The following is an 18529-nucleotide window of genomic DNA, read 5'->3' as shown; positions in this document are numbered from 1 at the left end:
CCTTAACCATTCTGTGATTCTGTGATATAGACTGTGAATTAACATCTTTCACATGTAAAGCATACCCATTGATGAAATGCAGCAGAGAGCAAATCAGACAGTAAAGAATAATGGATATTTCCTTCTCTAAAACAAACAAAACAACACAAAAATACCAACACCACAAAACAAACTAATTCTCATTCTTTTCATAGTTAGACCTTCTTTACTTCCTTTTTCTGGCCTTCTTTACTCTTCCATATCTGCCTATGTCCAGTCCAATATGTGCTTATGGACAGGTTTTCAGACAGCTGCTTTAAAGCTAAGATCAAACAACTTCAAATACATATTTCAACTTTTCTGTGATCAGAAAATTCTGAATATAGTCAGTTATATAACTCACAAAATTTAAGGTTAAAATTCTCTTTTCAATTGTCACAATAAGTCCTTGTTAAACAAGAGATGCCTCTTTAGCTTAACTTCATCAAAACTCTGTAGATAGTTTATGTATGATTCTACAAGCCAGACCTGAATAGGATCATCCTTATATACAGCTAGCATTGGTTATTTTTCTTAACTTTGCCATGCAAATTTATTTACTATGCAAATTAAAGTAATGGGAACCTCTTGTGATACCTTTGCTTTTAATGAAGTCTTCCTATTTTCCCAGTATACCATTTTAGAAGCAAAGAGCTTTTCTAATATACCCACTATTAAATGCAAAGTTATGCTTACTTTTTTAGACACAATGAAACTAAATAATATATGAAACTACAGCGATAGAAAAGTAGCTGCATGACATCTTTACCAAGCAGTAATTGATTTCAAACCCTTATAACAAAAAAGAAATTGGACATCTTCAAAAGTGAGTGCCTAAAAGACTAGAGAGACAGTGTTGAGTGTGCAAACAAAGATTCTATTATGCCATTAAACCAAGTGTGATATATCTTTTATTATTGAAGACAAAACATTTTTACCCACTACAAGCCTTTTTCTGCCTACTGCCACTTTTAACAATCGAAGTCTTCTCCAACAAAACGAAAAGTTCCCCTATACTAAATATGTCCCAGTGTTTTACCACTACTCAGTTAGTAATTGTTATTACTAGCTGACAGTAGTTACATAGTTAAATTAATTATTAATTGCATCTCAGGTAGCAAACTTAGCTCAATGGTTCATTGTACAGCTTAGGTCAAATTTTAATTTTTCTTAAATTCTAATAGAATTTGACTTAAAATATTGCATCTCTGTTTTACTTACATAGGTCAAGTGAATCTTGTCTCAAAAAATGTTCAACGGAGTTCAGATTCAGCATCTTAGTAAAGTTTGGCGCAAGTCTCTTCCCTCTGTACTTCACTTTTGCCCTTTCCATTTGACAGTTGCCTTTTGCAAGTTATGGATTATATTTTTAGAAGAATATACCTTCTTAATAACTATATATCTCACTTTTTAAAAGCAAAATTCCTATAAGTCATACTCTAAGGTCAAGTCAAATTAGTTACTTTGAAGATCCAAAGAGTAATTGTGAAAAAGTAGTGATTATTCTACAGAAACTACTTGCTATCACTTCCCTATCAGAGCTTCATGTTCAGCGCAGTGAAAGACACCTACTCAAACAGAAGGCACTATGGCAGTCTAGTGTCTTGCAGGTTTACTATCATTGACTAGGAAACAAAAGTAATGATAACTTCCTACCCAAACTTTAAGTACTTTTAAAGACTTTGATTGTATAAAACTCAAATTACCATGAGATTCTATTTCAATTGCTTTATTTGTTTAATATTCTACCTTGCTTATATATGAGACTTTGATCAAGAGGCAGAGGCCTGCCAACCAATATATTTTCTTGAACTTTACCCAGTACTGTGCATCAGCAATATTTGATCTATTTACTTACTGCTGAAGTAAAAGCCAAGATTACTGGACAGCAAAATCTTCTGAGAGAAGAACACAGCACAGTTATTCCCTGTGAAACCTGCATGCTTTGCTTGTCTAAAAGAAAGTGTACCCAACACCATTATAAATTTGTTTCATTCAACTTATTAGCAATTAGCAATTTTGAGTCAAGGTCAGTAAGTTTAAACCATTTGCAAGCAATGGGTTTTTAGAACGAACTGACTTTATATATGTATCAAAAGAAAAATTGTTCAGATTAAGTGTCTAATGCAATACCAGAATTAAATCAGAATGTTCACTGTAAGAGCCAAAATGAGGGATGCAGGGCTCCAAGTGGTTCTTTAAAATGCTGTTTATTGTATCCAAATGATACAGCAATTCACGGGTCGTGGGTGACAAGAGCCCAGTCCACAGCCTTTTCAGCCACAGCTGTGGGTTCATCTGAAGCCAACTCTAGTTCTGGTTACAATGCATTATATACTTTTCATTGCAGAGCATCTTAAAGCATGACAACCAATCAATACTTTTACTATTACCTATAGCCTATCACAACTACTAACATTACCATATTCATGTTATTATTTTCCAATCACAAAAATTTAATATGTTACAGTTTAAGCTAGAAGTTGTTTTTCAGTTTTCTGGCAATGGAAAATTTTGAGATCTTTTCTCTACTTGCAACATTGACTTTCTTGTTTGCCTGTGAAAATCTTTTTGCTTGGTAAAAACATCTTTTGTTTGAGGTGGATTTATCCTTTGCTCAAGAGTCATAAAAACCCCTTCCAACTCACTTGCTCTTTGCCTTCTAGTTACCCAGTAAGACTGGCTCAGCAATTCTTATCTTCTATATCAAAACTTGCTATAATTTCTATTCCTTCTTCAGATTCTACATTCAAAGATCTTTCTGTTATACATATATATCTGTGAGACCTTCCTGTCAAATCCTTACCCTTTCCAAAAGTTCACAATTACACTGACATCAAAGATCAATTAAAACAAAGTGTTATTCTGTAATACACAGCAGAATGCTTTATTTCACTGCTTTCACTTTATCTAGTATTCAGTATCATATGACCCTTCTTCTCTGTCCTCCACTTTATACTTGCAAATATTGTTAATCTTAGCTCAATGTCTGTAAATAGTCCCAAAGGTAATGATGCGACCACTAGAGTCTTTAGCTAGTTCTTTTAGAACAACAGCAACCATGCCAAGGTGTGTGGAACAACTCCAAGATAATTTCACCAGGAGCTGAACTTCAGAGCTGCAGCTCTACAGTGGGATTAGTTTTACCAGCGTCAGGGAGAAAAGTAAAAGAGTCGACGGATACTCTCTGCCTGATATTCCAGAAAGTCTTTTAATGCAGAGATTCAGAAGCGAAAGAGAGAGAGAGAGAGAACGCCTCTGCAGCGGCTTATATACAGGCCAAAACCGGTGGGCAGGTACAAACAGTTAGCCAATGGGATAACCTTAGGGGAGGAGTGAGAGGAGTGGTTTACAGAGCCAGTTCCAATGAGAGTGAAGGGGACGAGAAAGGGGAGTGGTTTACATCGGGGTGGATACAATTTAGGGAGAAACCAACTTGGAACAACATAGGGAGGGCTTTGGAAGCAATCATTATCAGAGAACCCGGATTATGAAACTGAAAGCTGGGGTGACACAAACACTAACTGCAACAAGCTAACACTTAAAAGGTCAGTCATCTTGAATGCTGGATAATCACCAGTTGCAAACACACTGAAACAAGATGCTTAAATAGTTTTAAATTAATTTATTACCTGTGCACAAGAGGTAACTACCATTAAAATCTCAAGAGATATACAGCATTTTTTTACATGGTGGTTAAAAATAATTAGAATATCACATGATAATGGCTGAAAGTAATATTTCCAAATACAAATCATAATGCATGTTAGAATCTCAGTGGAAGAAGATGAAATGAAATGCCTTAGAGACAGTTTCAGAGCACAAGGCAGTGCTCCTTTAATTTGTACAAAGGTAATTTACAGTTAATCTGTAACAATGCTGCAATGAGTCAATGTTACAGTGCAGGTTGCTTTGTGGCTAGATGTGAAGATATAACTAGAACAGCAATTCTAATATATTTTAAATGAACTTGCCCAAGCATTTTTTGTGAGATGTTTACCAAATATGCTGGAACAATCTACACTAAGCCCCTTGTCTTACTACTTTTTTTTTCCCTGGCCTCTTTTGGTTACTTATAATTTAATTCTATTGCAATGTGTAAATTTATAGAAATGAGCTGTCTCCATTGTATATGTCGTGTTTAAACTTCATACAATTAAAAGTAAAAATGGTAGATTACTCAAAGTAGTATAAATCTTACAGTATTTTTCTAGCAAAAAAAAATACACGCCAAAATCACTATAAGCATCAGTGGTACCCACACGTTATAGCCTTTAATTTTTTCCTTTTAAATTTGTATCTTACGTAAATTACTACTGAACGCTAATGGTTTAGTAGTAAATACATTGGGCAGTTGTGAGTCAGACAAAACCTGCTTAATCATCTGTGAAAGCTGATATTGTTACAAAAAATTAATAAATAATAAATAACAAAAGTGATGCATGCAAGAATTGATTGAAAATGCATCAATTCCCTATTTGAAGAAAATTACTGCACTTGACCTTAAAACGCATGACTTGTTTAAAACAAGATAAACTCATCAGTCATAATGAAATAAAGCAACTGTTTTAAAGATTTAAGGACTGCTATCAAAAATAAATTACATTTTTTCAAGTTAAAGAAACAGTGCTATGAAAGCTGAGCACCAAGGAGCCTTTCAATAGCTGCAGTGATATCTCCTCCTGTTGCCATTAGCGCTTGTAAGTTTGCTTCATGGTTCAAAAAGCCCATTGCAGTCAGCTGCTCCAGTTGTTGCTGAAATCTAGCTTCTGGATTTTGTAACTGCTAAGAAGAAAAATCTCAAGCTATAAAAGCATAAAACATATTTGGCAAAGTACAGAATTTAAACATAGACAGTTCGAAGCCATTTCTTGTGGTTCTAATTTCTGAATGCATCCTTTTCAAATTCCCCAAATTTCATTCACAACTGAATTATTTATCAAACAAGTCAGATTAGCCTCAAATTTTAAGAGTATCTTCACTTATGTGGCATTTTTGAACTACAAGAGCAGCTACTTGTTTAGTAAAATGAAACAGTTAAATCTGATGTGTCCTAAGAACAGGTTTTTAATGATGTGCATGCAGACATTTTTTTAAATTAATTAATCTAATCTAGTAATGTGGAATAGCAAAATTTTGAGAATTTCACTGTTGGCAACAGTGAATGTGGTAGGCTCTTTCTTTTTCCTTGACATAAAAGTTACCTCTTTAATGCTCCAAATATTTGTTGACTAAATTTACCAAAATTCTAGTTAGGAGAAGTTCAGCATAAGGCAAAGTGACAGCTGTGCTTTATAAGTTGATCTTGCTCAAATAAAATTCTCATAAAGTAATAGCAAAATTATCAATAATTTCAGTTTTATGATCTTCACTTCAGAGACATTTTTGAAACAGAACAATTATATGAAAATAATATGCTTTAGGTATATAAGGTCAGAGTAATACTGAGAAGCCACTTTTTGAAATGAGTGAGACTGTTTACAAATCAACACAAGATTTTTGCACCTATTGCTAATTTTCCTTTTGTTCTACTTAGTTTCATCCATTGAGAAATTCCTAGCAATATTTTAAAACTGCATATAATTCTAAATTAATAAAATTCAAATATACTGTCTGAAATGTAAATATTCCTCTCACCCCCATCTGCTTCCCCCCTCCCCCAGAAAAACCAAACAGAATACTGAATTGGTAGAGTAAGATCTAGCAGGATAAAAATATCTATGAGAACATGGCTTCCTATAGCCATGCTTACCACCACTTTCTCATGGTTACATAAATTTTTCTGTCAGATCAGCAAGCTGAACTGCCTTATTCTGTGGCAACAGAGGAGCTAAGAACAGGACTGTCCCTTTTCCTAGCAGTTTGTCATTACACTGGATATGTACCACAATATACTGTTTCACAAAGCTGCCACCTTTGCTTGACTTCTGGAGCTCTCCAGAAAGCCTAAATCCCACTTAGTATGTTAACACAATGTGTATTGTGCAATCTGAAACTTCAGGATGTCAGGGAAGCATGCTACAAATTCAGGCCCCAAATAACCTGAGCTACAACCAGCAACACAGAAGTTAAGAGATAATGATGTTCAATATGCTTAAGTTCCTTTCTTGTCTGAGCCCACATTTCACTTGCCAGGGAAACAGTCCTCCCTTTAACACCTTAATCTTCTTTCCAGGCATTTCAGAAACACAAGGATATGAAGATAGGTGTATCTATCAATCAACCATTCAGAGGACACTTTTAGTCAAATGTGATGCTTTGCCAGCATTTATTTGCACGGCTAGAACATCACTTTTAATCTTCCTCTGCTCTCCTTTGACCAGAAGCATTCTGTTGGTTTACAGTGGGGAAGGGGATGTGTGTGTGGGTGGTGGTGAGTGGGGGGTGGTGGTGCTCTCTGTGTGTCTGGATATTTTTAAAAACCCAAACAAAAAAAATCACCAACCACATGCACACCAGAATACAGTGATCTACTTTACCTGAGCATTTGTGCCAGCAAGTGCCTGCAACATTTGTTGGACAAACTGCTGGTGACCAGGTTCAGCGGTCCCTAATACTGGACTTGTATTTTCACTGGGAATTGAACTAGGTACAGTGGACCCTGTAGGAGCTCCAGTGCTTCCCAATCCACCTAAACCAGGATTGAATCTGCACAAATGACAGAGAAATACAACACTAACATAGAAAATGGCTTAGTTATCATCTCTTCCCATGAAATGTAATTACTAAGTAAAAATTCTGTCAAATAAAAAATGGATAACAAGTAAAGCATTAAAACAAGACCATAGACCCTGGCTTAAAAGTGTGTTGCAGACAAAAGTGTGACAGATTCTAAAACAAGTTGAGTGAAACTAAAAAATGTAAGAGGAATAGTCTGTAAAAATTGGATAAACCTTTATGAGTTAAAAAGAAAGACAAAAGTTGAAAAAAACAAAACACAAGAGAAAAGTTCTTGTGTACATTTGTATGACCAATTCTTACCCTGGTATAAGTCCTGGTGCTTCCACTGCTAGTGTCTGCAAGCCCTGCTGAATCTGTAGCAAAGCCTGCATTGCTCTAGGGTTTGACATAGCTGATAACGTGTCAGGATTCTGCATCTAAAAACAGGAGAGAAACTCATAATTGAATAATATATAGATGTTCAAAGTTGGCCTTTATCACTAGCTGTTTTATAGGATCTGATATCCTTTCAGAACTTGCTGATTTTCAACTTTGTATTTGAATGTTTACATTAAATCCACCAGATTGGGTTTTTTTGAGAAAATGTTGATAGATGACCAATGAGCACTTTGAACTTCTTTTAAATAAGCAGAACATAAAGAAAAGTATTTTTCATTACTTCTTCTGGTAGACTTTATCATCTTTCTAAGCCATAAGAGTATATTAGTTTAACATAATTCTAAATTAGTCTCCTATATAATAATACTGGTAAAAAACAGGGCTGAATAGCTGAATATAGTGAAACCTGACTAAGTAGTTGTCCTGGGTAACCAGAAATGTTATTGTAATCCATATCTATCTGTGCCCAAAATTGTTACTGTCTCTTTAAGATCTAGCGTCAAAGCCGGAAACAGAACCACAAGAGTGGGGGGGGGATGTTGACAGCGTCCCTTTAAAAAGTAACCCAAGCCGACCCGCTTTTGTATTGTGGCATTTGCTCAAGGCAGAGGTTCCACTTCATGGAGGTTTTTTTTGTTTCTCTCTTGCCTTTTGCCTCTCCCTGTCGCTCTTGCTGAGACAGTTGAGGCAGCGCGGATGGAGGCTCCTCTCCGGAGGGGTTCGCAACAGTAAGCAACTTGAGAAGCTGCATTTTGCAATCAGAAACAGTTTCAAAGTGAATTTTACAACACCTGTCTGCAGTGCGAAGACAGAGCCGGTCCTGGCTTGAGCCACCACTCATTGGTGCTCAGGTTTTCCGCTCCCCCATTGGAGCTGGGACCCGAGGCAGCAGCACCAACACCGGAAGAGTCCAGTGGGTGGCAGGAGGAGGCATCGAGCGGCAGCACTGACCTCACACATGCCAGCAGTTCTCATCTGCCACTAGAACTGCTTTGTAAGTGCCTACCTTCCCAGGAGGGTTTGTCCACCATTTCCCTTTTGACTCCGAGACTACCCGGTCGTCTGTGGAGGGCGCCATCTTGGGGGGAGGGTTTGTCTGCCATTTTCCCTCTGTCTTTTGAGCCATGTAGTCAGCTGTGGGGACGGCAATCTTGTGGGGAGTACTCTGACATATTGTTTCTCTTTGCTCCCAGGGAGTTAATGAGATTTAGAAATTTTGTATCTAGTGATTATTTACTACCATTTTTGCCTGTTAATAAACCTATTTTTTCACTTATATCTACTGAAAGGAATGAGAAGGAGGTGTCTACAAACAAACTGTAGGCTTGCTGGTAGGTAAAGCCAGATACTGATAGGTGAAAGAAGCAATGGGGGGAACCATAAATTCCAGAGGAATTCTACTAATTGACACAGACTGTTACTCAAGGCTGTGCTAAATCCCTGGACTTATGATGCCTGTATAGCTTAGGTCAAAGTTACAAGGTGCTTATATAGCTTGAGTTATAAGATATCAATATAACCTGATATATCTCTATATCCTAAATCATGACTTTTAATATAGCTATATAACCTGATACCTATATAACCTGAATCATAAGCTTTTATACATATATAACCTGATATAAATAACTTTCTATACAATGTAATGGCTAGTATATAGTTAACTTGTTGCTTAATGCTGAATAGACACAAAAGAAGAAAAAAATTCACCATGTGGATAGCTATAGACATAGATAAGGATAGTACTAATGAGAAATTGGCAAATGTAAAGCAAATTAGCCACAAAATAAACAATTTAGATCAGTTAGGACTAGACAGACTAAAGAACACTGTAACTGTGCATGCTCCAAAGACAAAGTTGAAAAGTTCAGATGCGAAGATGATCTTGGAAGCCTTCATCAAAGACACCCAACTTCCCCTGAAATGGGGATGTGCTAGCGCAGTGCAAAAGAACTATCTAATAACCATGTGTCCTGGGGTACAATGCAAAAATGTGTATTCTCTCACCATCTGTTAAAATGTGGGAGGGGTGGTGATCCTTATCTCTGTGGGAGATATCCTCTGCTGATGTGCCATCTGATAAAATCAGAGGGATGATAATCGTTATCTTTTCACAGCCCATCCTTCCTCCAGAAGATAGCTTCTGTTAATGGGCCATTAAACCCTATTGTATGACTAATCCCATTGGGAGATGCTCCAGCCAGGGGGAGGAGCCAAGCCTTTCCTACCTAGATAAAAAACTGAGGTTTGGAATGCCAAGGCAGCCCTTTCCACTGGATCCCAGAGGAAAGTTGGACCTTTTCCACATCATCACTGGATCTTCTGAGGAAAACTGCACCCTTCTAAAGGACCACTGCTTCAACTGAACCACATCTGTCACTCCAGGAGAAATGCAGCCACCATTTATACGGACTGATACCAACATCCTGACTGACAGGGTATCAGGTTGTATTTCTGACTCTGTCAGTAGTTTTTTCTTTTCTATAATTGCATGTATTTTATTTTTTTTCTTTTTTCCTATTAAATTGTATTACTGACTTGGAGTCTCTCACTGGTTTGCTTTCAAACCATTACATTTATTGGCGCCCAATGTGGGGCACGAAGGTACTGAGAAAAGTCAGCATTACAATTTTGTATTCACCATGATTCTCAACATGCTTACATGGGTTTTATATCTTGCTCTCTATAGTTTTCCGCACATGGGGAACTATCTGCCGGCTGTAATGCTCCTGTGTAGACCAGGGTATGATATAAAAATTGCTTTATTGGCCTATTATGTCTACTGCATGATAACCTCTGAGGCAATGAATATCATTCCGAATATATACTCAACTTGGTTTGCTTGTCCTAGTCTAGGTTGCTACATCTGGGGCCTTAACAATCGCACCCAGCCCGTGGGGGGAGGGGTAAAGAATGATTTTTTCCAATCTTTCCGGCCTGACACAGCAGTTTTTGGAAATGTTGAGTTCCCACTGGATGCCAAGGACAGCATAACATTGTCGTTAGTTCTGCTTTGTCTCCTCTGCACAGCCTGCAACATGCTTAGAAACAAAACACTACATGGTGTACTGCAGCGTATTCTAGAGGAAGAGGAAAAAAGAAACAAATCAACTTCATCCATGTCTGCACAGAATGTCACAAAGGAAAAAAGAACCAAACACAAAGCAACAGTGTCCGTGTCTAAGCAGACTGCCACAGAGGAGAAAAAAGCCAAAAGCGCCATCAGCATCTCCACACAAACCATCACTGAACCAGAACAGCCTAGACCAGTAGCAGTTGCTCCCCTTCAGAAGAAGGAATCAAAGAGCAAATCAGCCCGCATAGTGACTGACGAGGGTGTGGCAGGACCTTTGCACCCAGCTGAAAAGACAGAGCCAGAAATCATCACTCGCTCTCTATCCCTGGGTGAGCTGTGTGACCTGTGGAGGGAATTAACCTGCCAGACAAATGAGTCCATCCTGACCTGGCTGCTCTGCATCTGGGACGCTGCAACCAATGACACCATTCTGGATGGAAGTGAGGCCACGCAACTGGGATCTCTGTCCTGGGATGTGGTCATTCACCAGGGGATCGGGAGAACCCAAGAAACTCTCAGCCTCTGGCGGCGACTGCTGACAAGTGTGAAGGACAGATACCTTTGTAAAGATCTCCAGGTGCACTAAGGAAAATGGAGCACAATAGAACAAGGTATCCGATGCCTGAGGGAATTGGCTGTACTGGAGATCATTTTCTCAGAAGATGAGAGATTTCCTAAGAGCCCAGACTGTGTCCAGTGCACTTCACAAATGTGGTTGAAATTCGCACGGCTTGGACCAGAGATGTATTCCCGTTACCTGGCAACGCTGCAGTGGAGGGAAGGTGAGGACATGGTAGGCGTCTTGGCCAATAAACTAAGAATTTATGAGGACACTGTCACAGCCCCATTTCGTACCCATGTCTCATCTGTGGAAACAAGGCTGGAGGAGCAAGTCTGGAGCTTGATTGAAGAGGGCCATCAGAAACTAAAAATGGGAACTTAAGGAAGAAAACTACCAGATTTTGCCAGAACCAACAAAAGTCTCTGCCATTAGGAGCCGGCATTCCCCAGCCAGAGAGACAGGACACACTCCACGAGGTAACCTCTGGTTTTTCCTTCAGGAGCATGGAGAAAACATGAGGAAGTGGGATGGAAAACCCACCTCCTCCTTAGCAGCCCGGGTACATGAGCTGAAAAGAGGGACACCTAACACAAGAAGCTCATCTAAAGTCAATGCTGCTCCAGTCTCTCGTGTACAGAACTCCAGACAGTATCAGAATGATGATATGACTGATCCTCTTGAAGGGACCACAAGAACCTATTTACAGGAAGAGAGCAACGTGGACCAAGACCAGGAATAGAGGAGCCCTGCCTCTAGCCAGGTAGAGGAGAGGGATAATCGGATCTATTGGACTGTGTGGATCCGATGGCCTGGCACATCTGACCCACAAAAACATAAGGCTTTGGTTCATACCAGCACCCAATGTACCCTGATGCCATCAAGGTATGTAGGAGAAGAATCCATCTCTATTTCTGGGGTAACAGGAGGATCCCAGCAGCTGACTGTAGTGGAGGCCGAAGTGAGTTTAACTTTGAACAGGTGGCAGAAACACTCCATCGTGACTGGCCCAGAGGCCCCATGCATCCTTGGCATAGACTATCTTAGAAATGGATATTTCAAAGACCCAAAAGGATATCGTTGGGCTTTCGGGATAGCTGCTGTAAGGACAGAAGACATCAGAAAGCTGAATACCTTGCCTGGTCTCTCAGATGACCCCTCTGCTGTGGGACTACTGAGAGTTGAAGAGCAACAGATACCAATCGCCACAACAACAGTAGACCGTCGGCAATACCGTACTGACAGAGACTCTGTGACTCCCATCCATGAAATGATTAGTAAACTGGAGAGCCAAGGGGTGGTCAGCAAAACCCACTCACCCTTCAACAGCCCCATCTGGCCTGTGCGCAAGTCTAATGGGTAATGGAGATTGACCGTGGACTATTGTGCATTGAATGAAGTGATTCCACCAGTGAGCGCTGCCGTGCCAGACATGCTGGAACTCCAGTACGAGCTGGAGTCCAAGGCAGCAAAGTGGTACGCCACTATCGATATTGCCAATACATTTTTCTCCATTCCTCTGGCAGCAGAATGCAGGCCTCAGTTTGCTTTCACCTGGAGGGATGTGCAGTACACCTAGAACCGACTGCCCCAGAGGTGGAAACACAGTCCCACCATCTGTCATGGATTGATCCAGGCTACACTGGAGAAGGGCAAGGCTCCCAAACATCTACAGTATATCAATGACATCATTGTATGGGGGAGCACAGCAGGGGAAGTCTTCAAGAAAGGAGAGAAGATTATCCAAATTCTGCTGAAAGCTGGTTTTGCCATTAAGCGAAGTAAGGTTAAGGGACCGGCTCAGGAAATTCAGTTTCTAGGAGTCAAGTGGCAAGATGGATGTCGCCAGATCCCAACAGAGGTAATTAATAAGATCACCGCTATGTCTCCACCTACCAACAAGAAGGAAACACAAGCTTTCCTAGGTGCCATAGGCTTTTGGAGAATGCACATTCCTGAATACAGTCAGATTGTAAGCCCTCTCTACCTGGTCACCCGCAAGAGGAACGATTTCCACTGGGGCCCTGAACAACAGCAAGCCTTCTCCCAGATCAATCAAGAGATCGCTCATGCGGTAGCCCTTGGCCCAGTCAGGATGGGACCAGAGGTGAAGAACGTGCTCTACTCTGCAGCTGGAAACCATGGTCTATCCTGGACCCTTTGGCTTAAGGTGCCTGGCGAGACTCGGGGTCGACCACTGGGATTCTGGAGCAGAAGCTACCAAGGATCTGAAGCCAACTACACTCCCACAGAGAAGGAAATCTTGGCTGACTATGAAGGAGTTCAAGCGGCCTCTGAAGTGATTGGCACCGAAACGCAGCTGGTTCTGGCACCTTGACTACCGGTACTGGGCTGGATGTTCAAGGGAAAGGTTCCTTCCAGACATCATGCCACTGACATCACATGGAGCAAGTGGATTGCCCTCATCACTCAGCCCGCGCATATTGGAAATCCATATCGCCCTGGGATTCTGGAAATAATTACCAACTGGCCTGAAGGTGAAACTTTTAGATTGTCTTCTGAAGAAAAAAAGGAGCAAGTGTCACGTGCCGAGGAAGCCCCACCATATAATGAGCTACCAAAAGCTGAAAGCCGATATGCCCTCTTCACTGATGGTTCCTGCTGAATTGTAGGCACTAACAGAAAATGAAAAGCTGCAGTATAGAGCCCCACATTACAAGTTGCACAAGCTATCGAGGGACAAGGTGGATCAAGTCAGGTCGCAGAGCTAAAAGCCGTCCAGTTGGCTTTGGATATTGCTGAACGAGAGAAGTGGCCAAGGCTCTATCTCTACACTGACTCATGGATGGTAGCTAATGCTCTGTGGGGATGGCTGGATCCCTAGAAAAAGGCCAACTGGCAGCACAGGGGGAAACCCATCTGGGCCGCTGAAATTTGACAAGACATTGCTGCCCGAGTAGAGAGACTGACCATGAAGGTTCGACACGTGGATGCGCACGTACCCAAAAGTCGGGCTAATGAAGAACATCACAAAAATGAGCAGGTGGACCGAGCTGCCAAAGTGAAACTATCACAGGTGGATCTAAACTGGCAGCACAAGGGAGAATAATTCCTAGCTTGTTGAACCCATGATACCTCTGGTCATCAGGGGAGAGATGCAACATACCGATGGGCCTGTCACTGAGGGGTGGACCTTACTATGGACAGCATCTCACAGGTCATCCACAACTGTGAGACCTGTGTTGCAATCAAACAGGGCAAGCGGGTGTAGCCTCTGTGGTACGGTGGTCAATGGTCGAAGTACAGGTATGGGGAAGCCTGGCAAATTTACTATATCACCCTTCCCCAAACCCGCCAAGGCAAGCACTACGTACTGTCCATGGGAGAAGCAACCACTGAATGGTTAGAAACCTACCCTGTGTCTCATGCTACTGCCCGGAACACCATCTTTGGCCTAGAAAAACAAGTCCTTTGGAGGCATAGTACCCCTGACAGAATTGAGTCAGACAACAGAACCCATTTCAAGAACGGCCTTATCAACACCTGGGCCAAAAAACATGGTATTGAATGGATATATAATATCCCTTACCACGCGCCAGCTGCCGGGAAAGTTGAACAGTGTAATGGACTCCTTAAGACTACCCTGAAGGCACTTGGTGGGGGAACCTTCTGAAATTGGGAAATGAACTTGGCAAAAGCCACCTGGATGGTTAACACCCAAGGGTCCATCAATCGAGCCGGTCCTGCCCACTCTGAACCCCTGCACACAGCAGATGGAGACAAAGTCCCTGTGGTACACATGAAAAGTATTTTAGGAAAGACTGTTTAGATTAATCCCACCACAGGCAAAGGCAAACCAATCCATGGGATTGATTTTGCTCAAGGACCTAGTTACACTTGGTGAGTAATGCAGAAAAATGAGAAAACCCGTTGTGTACCGCAAGGAGACCTAATTTTAAGTGAGAACTGTGTGTAATGTTCCATTCTGTATTATATATATATATATCTGTAAAAGAGTATTGGTTTGGGTATGATGTAAATGGTAATAAAATAAGAGGTGGATTATGTCCTGGGGTACAATGCAAAAATGTGTATTCTCTCACCATCTGTTGAAATGTGGGAGGGGTGGTGATTCTTATCTCTGTGGGAGATATACTCTGCTGATGTGCCATCTGATAAAATGAGAGGGATGATCATCGTTATCTTTTCACAACCCATCCTTTCTCCAGAAGATATCTTCTGTTAATGGGCCATTAAGCCCTATTGTGTAGGAATTACTGCCTTGGGAAGGTCAGGACAAACTCAGGCGCTTTCTGTATACTGGTCTTGAAGTTTGCAGTTTATTTTGTAGGGCGTGGGTATATATAAGACCCTGCTAGGAGCTGCAGCTGCAGCTCAGAGCAGGACAGAGAGAAAGGGATAGAGCAAGAGTAAGGGAAGAGAGCGTAAGAGAGTAAGAGAGTAAGTAAGATGGTAAGAGTAAGAGCGTAAGAGAAGAAGAGAGGAGAATAGGAGCGAAGAGAGTAAGAGCGTAAGAGAGAGATTTTCCCATTTACAATACAATAAATCTTCTTCTATGTTGAATATTCTAATTTCCACTAACCAATCCAGTACAAGATACAAATTCTCTAACATTTGCATGCAACCTATAGGAATGACTATATTATCATGTTTTACTGCTTTTCTTATCTCTAAATTTTATCTGGGACCCTTCCTGCCATGCCTAGGGAGTATGTCTGCTTGCTTTTAGGTATTCGCAGCATCTAACATTATCTAAACAAAGGGGCCTTCAGGCGTTCAGTTGCTTTCAGCCACACAGTAGAAAATTGCTATAATTTCTATTTCACTTATATTTTCCATATTCTCAAAGTCTTTTGCTAGGCACTCGTATTTATAAGGTTTCCCTAATTCATCCTTCCCAACACTATTATATGACTAATAAGACTACATCATCCCATTGGGAGATGCTCCAGCCAGGGGGAGGAGCCAAGCCTTTCCTACCTAGATAAAAAACTGAGGTTTAGAATGCCAAGGCAGCCCTTTCCACTAGATCCCAGAGGAAAGTTGGAGCTTTTCCACATCATCACTGGACCTTCAGAGGAAAACTGCGCCTTCTACAGGACCACTGCTTCAACTGAACCACATATGTCATCCAGGAGGACTGCAGCCACCATCACCCTGACTGACAGGGTGTCAGGTTATATTCTGACTCTGTCAGTAGTTTTTTCTTTTCTATAATTGCATGTATTTTATTTTTTTTTCTTTTTTCCTATTAAATTGTATTACTGACTTGGAGTCTCTCACTGGTTTTGCTTTCAAACCAGTACACCATGAGATCATACTATGTGAATTAGTTCCAGTGCATAAGTGATGATGTTATAGTGACATAGTAACACTAAGTAATACTTACTGTATAAATATACCACAGCACTTGACAAGGGTGGGTGAGTTAGGAGGAGGAATACCCCTCACCTCCAGCAGTGCAATAAACAAACACCTGCTCTATAGACATTGGTCTATGGGGTTTTATTTCCAGCCTATATTTTGGACATCACTTAGAGAAAAAACAACAGAGACACGAAGGAGAAAATAAAAAGGGGAGGATACACAAAGCAGAAGGGAGTCTGTATTAGGTAATTCGGGAAGTCTGTACCTCTCAAGTACCTCGGTCAATGAGGAAAGAGAGAGGGAAATGCAGCTGGGAAATTAGGATAAAAAGGAGGCTGCATCCTCCAACAACTTGAGAGACCCCATGGGAAATGCCCATGACCTCTCCCTTTATTCAAACAGAGTTACAGGACTCCTCTGTCTCCTTTTTGAACATAAACCTCTGGTGTCTCTGGATTAATTTTCCTGAACAATTTGAGGGCTCTTGTCTGGGATATTTCCACCATCCAGGGGCAGCAGGCAGTGAGCGGAGCTGAAGGCGTGCCTCACCCATTTTCGATGATCAGATATCCTTTGTGGCAGCTGGCACTGGGTGATTGATTGGGTTCCTGAGACTGTTCAGGAGACAGACGAGTGGTGGACCAGGGGTATCCATGAAGAGTCTGCAGGAAAGGACCACTGAAAATCTCACCGGTGAGTAAAATGGGATCTTCAGTGAGTAAACGTGGGAGAGCACCCATGGAGGGTAGCACAGGTAAAACAAGGCACCCATGGAGAATTGCAAAGGAAAAGCCAGGAAGGGGCCCCGGCAGAAGGGATGACAATCTCAAAATATCTCTGAAGAATCCCTTGGAAGAATGTTGAGTTAGTTTACACATTCTCCCAGAGGTAATTAAGGACATGGATGCCCAAACGGGGCAATAAAGAAAAGTCAAGAAAGGGTCTTGACAACCCATGCCCAGGGGAGGGCAATAAGGGGAGTCAAGAAGTGGTCTTGACAACAAGGGATGGACAGATGGTATGTTGGGAAAGAATTGGTTGAAGGGGAGTGGGGAGAAATATGGTTGAGGCAAGGAGTGGCAGGAGGGGGCATGGAGGTGCAGGACCAGGAGCATGGGCTGGGGGCCTGTGGGGCAGCCGGGGCTCAGGGCAGGGCAGTGCCTGTCCATGCCATCCCTGGGCAGAGGTAGCAGTGGCCCCCTGGCCCCATGAGGATGTGAGATGCCCCGGCTGCCTGTGGTGCTGCTGGCCATGCCTGCCGGGAGCACCAGCGGGAGGGAGCCATTTGGACACTTGAGAAGGACAAGGACCAACTGTGGCATAAAGTGTGTTATAAAGAGAGGAGGAAGGAATATCTGGGAAATGCAGAAGGATTAGGATTTTCTTTTAAGGATTTTGTTTGGTTCACTGGAGAACTGAATGATTTTGAGCTGTGGGAGAATGGGTACCCACAGGCAGTAGTGGGAGGGACTAGAGAAAGGGCAGAATAAGTCCCTGGATGAACTGATTAGAAAGATACAGCAAGGGTATGTAAGAAGGGATGAGGAAAAGGTGAAGAGAAAGGCGATAGCAGAGTTTTTAGAGCCCTGGAGGAATAAATCGCAGGACCCAAGGGGTCCCCCGTCATAGAAGGAATGGGGTCAGCCACAAGGAAGTGGGAAAGCATTCCTTCCACAGCAGGGGAGAGCCAACACAAACAGCGGTTGGGAAAGAATCAGTGTGCTATCTGCAGGACAGAGGGACACTGGAAGCAGGAATGTCCACAGAGACAACTGGACCCTCAAGAGGAGGAAGTCCAAAGGATAATGGAGATGGATTGTTAGGAGTGTCAGGGGCTCCCATTATACCAGGAACCCACCACACTGGAGCCCTTGCTAACTTTTAAGGTGGATCTGGATTGAGAGGAGGTGTGTTTCCTGATAAACATAGGGGGCTCTCAAGCCACTTAGTATTTTATCCCTAAGGGGGGAAAATTGTCAAAAAGATCCTTGGTTATTCAAAGAGTGAGTGGAAAGGATGAGCAGGTGCATTTTATTCAACCACTATTAGTAGATGTAAGGAATAGGTTTGAAAGGCAGGAATATCTGTTTGTTCCTAATTGTGATTGTAATTTACTGGGAAGGGATTTGATAGCTAAAGTGGGAAGGCAAATTAGTATTGTGAAAAATTATACAGAGGCTAACACTGCGTTACTTTGTGTAAAATGTCTGAGAAGGCTTGAGCTGAAATAAACCCAGAAGTGTGGGCAGCCTCAGAGAAATATGGAAAATTAGATATAGAGCCACACCAAATTACTTTGAAGCAACCAGGACAAGTGGTGTCTAAAAAGTAATACCCTCTTTCAAGGGATGGAAGGAAGGAAGGAAGGAAGGAAGGAAGGAAGGAAGGAAGGAAGGAAGGAAGGAAGGAAGGAAGGAAGGAAGGAAGGAAGGGATTACAGCCTGTCATTGAGTCCCTGCTAAAAGCAG

The 18529-nt window shown here is 41.6% G+C and overlaps 2 protein-coding genes across 5 annotated transcripts in view; one reads left to right on the top strand and one right to left on the bottom strand.

Moving 5' to 3' along the window:
• Positions 1-3628: 3628 nt before the first annotated feature.
• Positions 3629-18529, bottom strand: part of LOC148220275 (ubiquilin-1-like) — a 44726-nt gene continuing 29825 nt past the window's right edge. For 2 of the 4 annotated variants that reach the window (XM_088155809.1, XM_088155807.1), the window contains 3 exons: positions 7000-7115; positions 6498-6666; positions 3629-4800 (listed from right to left, as the gene is read on the bottom strand). In XM_088155809.1, the coding sequence (XP_088011935.1) occupies positions 4648-4800; positions 6498-6666; positions 7000-7115 (438 nt within the window). In that variant the 3' untranslated portion in view covers positions 3629-4647. Of the gene's footprint in view, positions 4804-6497; positions 6667-6999; positions 7116-18529 lie in introns of all 4 variants that reach the window. The other 2 variants (XM_088155808.1, XM_088155806.1) reach the window with 1 other exon arrangement.
• On the top strand, positions 7615-15962 carry LOC148220277 (uncharacterized). The gene is made up of 2 exons (XM_088155810.1): positions 7615-8071; positions 9195-15962. The coding sequence occupies exon 2, from the start codon at positions 9720-9722 to the stop codon at positions 10737-10739; it is 1020 nt and encodes a 339-aa protein (XP_088011936.1). The 5' UTR covers positions 7615-8071; positions 9195-9719; the 3' UTR covers positions 10740-15962.

Source organism: Sturnus vulgaris, chromosome W, assembly GCF_052056855.1.
Source record: "Sturnus vulgaris isolate bStuVul1 chromosome W, bStuVul1.hap1, whole genome shotgun sequence".
Taxonomy (NCBI): Eukaryota; Metazoa; Chordata; class Aves; order Passeriformes; family Sturnidae; genus Sturnus; species Sturnus vulgaris.
The sequence above is the reverse complement of the archived record's forward strand: the minus strand, read 5'-3'. Positions and strand labels throughout refer to the sequence as shown.

Coding starts and splice junctions, on each gene's coding strand:
- LOC148220277 (XM_088155810.1), top strand. CDS start 9,720: ATGATTCTCAACATGCTTACATGGGTTTTATATCTTGCTCTCTATAGT.